The sequence below is a fragment of the Panthera uncia genome, chromosome B4 (genome assembly GCF_023721935.1).
Source record: "Panthera uncia isolate 11264 chromosome B4, Puncia_PCG_1.0, whole genome shotgun sequence".
Taxonomy (NCBI): Eukaryota; Metazoa; Chordata; class Mammalia; order Carnivora; family Felidae; genus Panthera; species Panthera uncia.
Window position 1 is genome coordinate 77,949,965 of NC_064809.1, and position 6,815 is coordinate 77,956,779.

Below are 6,815 nucleotides of genomic sequence, written 5' to 3' on the forward strand. Positions count from 1 at the left end.
TTTTTTTCCCTTTCCCCTCCTCATTCCCTTAATTGCAGATGTTCTAATTAAACCCTCAAATAGTTGTTATGCCGTTTTAAAAGGTACTTATTCAAGTGTCAACCAGGCTGGGCTGGGAGGAGGCAGCGTAGGGCGGCGAATTAAAGGTAGATTGACTAATCACGGCGGCGATCATAATAATAAAATCAGAGGGAAAAAAATCACATTACGACTTTTCGTGGAAAGGAGGGAGCAGGCAGCCAGCGGCCGCCAGCCCTGCGCCGCCGCCGACACAAAGAGTGCGGGCGATTCCGCGAGACTGATTTATGACGTTTTACAGCCCTATAAAAGCTGGAGCGACGAGGCAAGCGCTCCTACCACCGCTGGCAGATTTAGTCTAATAAATAAAACATAAACAGTTAACTTTATGTGTCACTTTTATTGTTATCAAGTAAAATATAGCCGAGCCCCGGCAAGCTATGATTTTAAACTATAATTGTTATCAAGTACAACAAGGGGACCCAGCTCCCTCCCTGGGCTCTCCCTTCTGCCACCCCCCAACTCTGAGTTATGGGATCAGCTAATTGGAATTGGTGGCACAGCGTGGCCCCCCCCGGGTGGGGGGGGGGGGGGGGTTGGAAAAAGCAGCCCTTCCTTGCCCCCTCCCTCCTCCAGGGCCCTGCCACCCTGCCATCAGGGTGTTCCTGTGGGTGGGTGGCAGAGACGGGAGCGTGGAGGAATGGGCTGGAGACCCCCGAGGCCTGCCCAGCCTCCCCAGCTCCGTGAGCTCACCCCTCAGCTTTTGGAAGGCAGCCTGGAGCTGGCCCTTGGGAGTGTGTGTTTACATGTAAACACATGTGTTACATGGATACAATCCCTGGCCGGAAGCAGGCTCTACCCACACAGGCCTCCCTCTCAGTTAGGTCGGCTCACTGTGGGGATGAAGAAAGAAGAGCGCTCAGGGCCGTGGCTGGGCACCATCACAGGGCACTGGTTCCTGGCAAATCCCACTTCTCCTCGCCCTAGGTCCTTAGGAACCAGCCCTGGAGGTAGTTGTAAGAAAGCAGCAGGCCAGACGGAAGGCGAGTGGAAACAGCAGCCAGCGGTGGAAGAGATCATCTGCTCTGGGGCTGGGGCAGGGAGGGTCAGTGGGTTCTAGGGGAGGAGGGCAAGGCTTCTGAACTCTGCTTTTGCCAACCACTTCCTGTCTCTCTTCAGCGGGGGCTCAACCCCCAGACTTCCAGAAATGACGTCAGAATCATTTGCATCCCGCTGCCTCTACCTGCCCGGTCCAGCTGGGACCCTGCCTCGCCGGCCCCATGGCCAGAGGGTTGGGTGAGTGTGTACGGGGGAAGGGGGCTGGACTCTGGTATCCTTGGATGGGGGGCACCCCAGGCTCTCCAGCCTCCTGGGCTTAGCCTGGGCCCCTCCCCATCCAACCTCCACTCCAGTCCTCCTCATTCAACTTCCTCTTCCTGCAAAAGAGGGGCGCTGCCCGGTGACCTACACAGACTGAGACAGGATCGCCATGAATGGAGACCTCTGGAAAAGCTCAGGAGCCGAGGCCCAGGGGGCCCACCGGAGGCCCAAGGGGAGACCATGGGAGGGGGCTGAATCACAGCCTCCCGACAGCCCCCCAGTGCCCAGGCTTTGGAAGGGAGCTGGGGGCTTCCCATCTCCTTTTGCAGGGAAGGGCTGTCAGTCGGCGGCGTGCGCACTGGGGGCACCTCAGCCCCCGCCAGCTAACCCCACATCACCACCACCACCACCCCCAGCACCACCACCACCACCACCACACACAAAAAAAATTGGATACATTTTGAATAAAGCGATTCGGTTCCTTATCCGGGGACTGGGTTGCTCCGTGTGATTGGCCGGCGGAGTCACATGGTGAAAGTAACTTTACAGGGTCGCTAGCTAGTAGGAGGGCTTTATGGAGCAGAAAAACGACAAAGCGAGAAAAATTATTTTCCACTCCAGAAATTAATGATCATGAGCTCGTATTTGATGGACTCTAACTACATCGATCCGAAATTTCCTCCATGCGAAGAATATTCGCAAAATAGCTACATCCCTGAACACAGTCCGGAATATTACGGCCGGACCAGGGAATCGGGATTCCAGCATCACCACCAGGAGCTGTACCCACCACCGCCTCCGCGCCCTAGCTACCCCGAGCGCCAGTATAGCTGCACCAGTCTCCAGGGGCCGGGCAATTCGCGAGGCCACGGGCCGGCCCAGGCGGGCCACCACCACCCCGAGAAATCACAGCCGCTCTGCGAGCCGGCGCCTCTCTCAGGCGCCTCCGCCTCCCCGTCCCCAGCCCCGCCAGCCTGCAGCCAGCCAGCCCCTGACCATCCCTCCAGCGCCGCCAGCAAGCAACCCATAGTCTACCCATGGATGAAAAAAATCCACGTTAGCACGGGTAGGCAACTTTGCTTTTTGCTCTCCCCCTCCCTCCCCTCTTCCCCAGCGCTCCCCACCCTCCCCGGCCCCCTCCGGCCCCCGTCCTCCTTTCTCTCCTTCCCCCTCTCTCTCCAGGAGCGACTCTGGGTTAGCACAATTGAACTGGATTTACGAGCGAGAATGGGTAATTACATCCCCCATAAATTTTATGGCTTAGCTACTCTGGGCAGTCCGAGCCATGTGCTACGATCTGTTATGTATGTGTGAAAACTATGCTCGCTTTCTAAGGGCGCATAAATAATTCAGTGTCGTTACAATGAGGATTCCCCTCTTATTACACTACAAAGTCTCCAGCTTCCTTCAACTTCTTTATAACCCATTTAGCTTGATGACTTTATTTCCACCACCCCCTCCTCCTGTTCCACAGAGCTGAGGATGGGGTGAGGGTGGGGGGCGGGAGCCTGCTGCCTCTGAACCCCACTATTTGCTTTTCCCCTCCTCCTCCCCCCCCCAGTGAACCCCAATTATAACGGAGGGGAACCCAAGCGCTCGAGGACAGCCTACACCCGGCAGCAAGTCCTGGAATTAGAGAAAGAGTTTCATTACAATCGCTACCTGACCCGAAGGAGAAGGATCGAGATCGCCCACTCGCTGTGCCTCTCTGAGAGGCAGATCAAAATCTGGTTCCAAAACCGTCGCATGAAATGGAAGAAGGACCACCGACTCCCCAACACCAAAGTCAGGTCAGCGCCCCCGGCCGGCGCTGCGCCCAGCACCCTCTCGGCAGCCACCCCGGGCACTTCTGAAGACCACTCCCAGAGCGCCACGCCGCCGGAGCAGCAACGGGCAGAGGACATTACCAGGTTATAAAACATAACTCACACCCTGCCCCCACCCCATGCCCCCATCCTCCCCTCACACACAAATTGACTCTTATTTATAGAATTTAATATATATATATTTTTTGGTTCTTTTCTCTCTTCCTCCCACCTTATCCCTTGTCAATTCCAAACTGACAAAACAGATAAGCCCTCTGCCCTTCTCTCCCTTCCACTGTTAAGGACCCTTTTAAGCATGTGATGTTGTCTTAGCATGGTACCTGCTGGGTTTTTTTTTTTTTTAAGGCCATTTTGGGGGGTTATTTATTTTTTAAGGAAGAAAGCTGCAAAAATTATATATTGCAAGGTGCGATGGTCTGGTTTGGGTGAATTTCAGGGGAAATGAGGAACAGAAAAAAAGGAAAGAGAGATTTTTAAGCCAATTCTCCTCCTTCTCCTCCTCCTCCTTCCCCCCTCTTTCCTTAGGCCTTTTGCATTGAAAATGCACCAGGGGAGGTTAGTGAGGGGGAAGTCATTTTAAGGAGAACAAAGCTATGAAGTTCTTTTGTATTATTGTTGGGGGGGGCTGGGAGGAGAGGGGGGAAGACAGCAGACAAAGCTAAATGCATCTGAAGAGCCTCTCAGAGCTGTTCAGTTTGAGGAGCCAAAAGAAAATAAAAATGAACTTTCAGTTCAGAGAGGCAGTCTATAGGTAGAACCCCCCCCCCCCACCATCGTGGTTATTGTGTTTTTGGACTGAATTTACTTGATTATTGTAAAACTTGCAATAAAGAATTTTAGTGTCGATGTGAAATGCCCCGTGATCAATAATAAACCAGTGGATGTGAATTAGTTTTACGTCAATGTCTGATGGTTTCTTTTTATCCCCTCCTCCTTCTGGCCTGATAACATCCCCCCTTCTCGATAGTTGCCTAAGTTTACTCTAAGCAAACACACAAATCTTAACTCTCCACTCCGTTTCCAATGTCCTTAGAAGAACCAGCAAGGGGGTTGGGGCAGGGGATCCTCAGAAGAGGGCATATGGAGGATTAGTGCTGATCTCTCCTGTCCCTTCCCTGAGTCTGCAGAGGCCAGACTCTTCTGGGGGTACTTAGAGTGGAGCTGGGAGGGTCTCACTTCTCTGTAGTTAGGTACCCATCTTCTTTTTGTTGATTTCCCTCTCCCCTCTTCTCTTTTCTCTCTGCTGAGTAGGCCTGCCTGATTTGCAGACAAGAAGGCAAGTTTAGGGAGTGGGACAGAGAAGAGTTTTCATCGTTTTGGACCCTTTAGGGATGAGGGATTAAGGAAGATGCCCCCTCAACAGCATGTGCTCCTTAAAAGAAGGAAGATTTTGAGCTGGTGATTCTGTAGCAGTGAAGTGACCTGTCAGGGTGGCTTCTCTGTTTGTTTAGACTTGGAAAGAAGGGTGAAGTGGAGGCCAGAGGCCTGGGAGGCCCCCTTGCATGTGTAGGCCTCAAAGCCTGATGCCTGGAGATAATGAAGAACTTTTATTTTTTTCCATAACTTTTATCATGGACCTGCCAGGTGTTGAGAAAAGACACAGGGAGAGGCAGGGACCACCCCTTTTCCTATAACCTCCCAGGTCCTGGCAGGGATTGAAGTTAGCTGAAACAAGGCTCTCCGGCTGTTAAAAAAATTTTTTTTTCCAGTTGTTTCCCCGGGGGCTAAAATGAGGGAAACAAACAAACAAACAACAACAACAACCAAAACTGGCCTGGATTACCTGAATAATTAATTTAAGCCAAAGGCTCCCAAATAATCCTGATCTTGAAGACCAGGCCCTAAGCAAGGCCTGCTCAAATTTTTGCTTGTTTGTTGGGAGAAGGGGGGGGGGGTGGTATTTGGTGAGTTTCTCAGACAATTTATCCAAATTTCCGAATTGAGGGCTCTGAGAAGTAGAAGAGATGAGGGAGAAGAGATCTGGGATTTGTAGAGGAGCCAGGGATACCCTTATCCTCTCTCCCTAAATTCTGGAGTGGAAGGTAACAATGGGACCAGTTGTGAAAATCTGTTGTTCAGTATGCTTTGGATTTATTTCCTCTTGAACCACTTGCTGGCTGGTACTTGGAGTGGAGTGTGTGTGCATGCGTGTGTGTGTGTGTGTGTGTGTGTGTGTGTGTGTTGGGGGGAATCACTTGGTCCTGGAGGTCTACTTTCCCCTCCCTCAATGGTGCCCTGGAGACAGCAAAACATGCTGCCTACAGTGTGCGGAAGCAGGGCCAACAATTATCTGGAGTTATTTTATGTGATCAAGTGAATTAGGAGCCAAATCTGACTGTAGCTCCTATCATCTTGAGGCAATTGACTTTGGGGCAGTAAAAGGGGGTCTAACTGTGCTTGGGAAAAGGGAAAGAAGGTCTGGGGGGGGGGAACTTGGGTGTCTTTTCAACCCTGAAGGAAGTTTAAATGGAAAAGGGGGGTGGGGAGAAAGAAAAGGAACTTAAGATCCATAGTCTTTTCTAACTTTGCTTCTTTGGTTTTAGAGGAATTTAATCCCCTCTCCTCCCAAAAGTGGAAGAGATGAAAGCAAGGAGGAGAAAAATTACCATCTTTTATTTCTTAAGCTTCTCTCTGAACTTGCGAAAGGGACGCTGTCTAGCGCAGGAAAACATCCGGAAAGGATTGGGACTGTTCCTTTATTTCCCCTTCTTTAGGGGCTTCTCCCTCCTCTCACACATACTGTACACATAGTTCTCTGTCCCGCTCCGTCTGAAAAGGGGAAACATTAGAAATCTGTAATTCTTGATCAATGAAACAAAACGAAACCCCCTTACATCTGAGTTTGTGAAGATTTTGGCCTCTGGCCTTCCCTCCAGTGGGCTCCGTTCTCTCCTCTTTCCCCAAAGCTCTCCTTTCCTTGGACCTGACTGCCCAGAATGGGATCAGGGTGCCGGACAGAGATGGGGTGGGGGGCGGAGGAGGGAGTGAGGGGCATGAAGGGCCAACCCCTTGGCCGGACCCCTAGTTCCAGAGGTCTGGGTCCCCGCTGCTGCTCCACTCGGGGCTGCTCCAGCCTCATTGGGAAGCCGAGGGCTGGAGTTTTTATTTAAGTTGGGTTGGGGAGGGGGGGAAGGGGGGGGGGGGGGGGGGGGGCGGTGCGGGGAGGACACAACCCAGGTTCACGGGGAGGACACAGCATTTTCTCTCCCATCGCCTTTATATTCGGCAGCGCCTCTGACCTCTCCCCCACCCCCATCTCCGACCCTCCCAAACCAGCCCTCGCTCAGCCCCTGGTCTCCAGATACGATGCCACTGCTTTTGTAGGGCTGGAGATTTCTTGCCCACAGTAAAGGGAGAGGCAAGGCTCATGAATGCCTGCCAGCGCGTTGTATCTCTCTCTCCAATGGCTAAGTTAAAAGAAGACGGGGTGAAAGCGGCAACGCCAGTCTTCCAAGGTCCTTCTCTCCAAGCACCAGGAGATCCCCACAGATCAAAAATCCCCTTGACATGTAAGTAGTTAGCACTTGATCTGCTCAGGGCAAGGAGTACAGCATTTTCAACTCTGTCTCGTTTTGCCATTCAGTTTTTAGCTCAACTCCCGATCTTGGGGAAGGAAGGCGGGAAATCCAATCCTGAACGGAGGGCTTCCGC

The 6,815-nt window shown here is 52.2% G+C and overlaps 1 protein-coding gene across 1 annotated transcript; it reads left to right on the forward strand.

Moving 5' to 3' along the window:
- The first annotated feature begins 531 nt into the window (after window positions 1-531).
- On the forward strand, window positions 532-4,055 carry HOXC4 (homeobox C4). The gene is made up of 3 exons (XM_049625632.1): window positions 532-1,314; window positions 1,464-2,404; window positions 2,900-4,055. The coding sequence occupies exons 2-3, from the start codon at window positions 1,966-1,968 to the stop codon at window positions 3,253-3,255; spliced, it is 795 nt and encodes a 264-aa protein (XP_049481589.1). The 5' UTR covers window positions 532-1,314; window positions 1,464-1,965; the 3' UTR covers window positions 3,256-4,055.
- The last annotated feature ends 2,760 nt before the right edge of the window (window positions 4,056-6,815 follow it).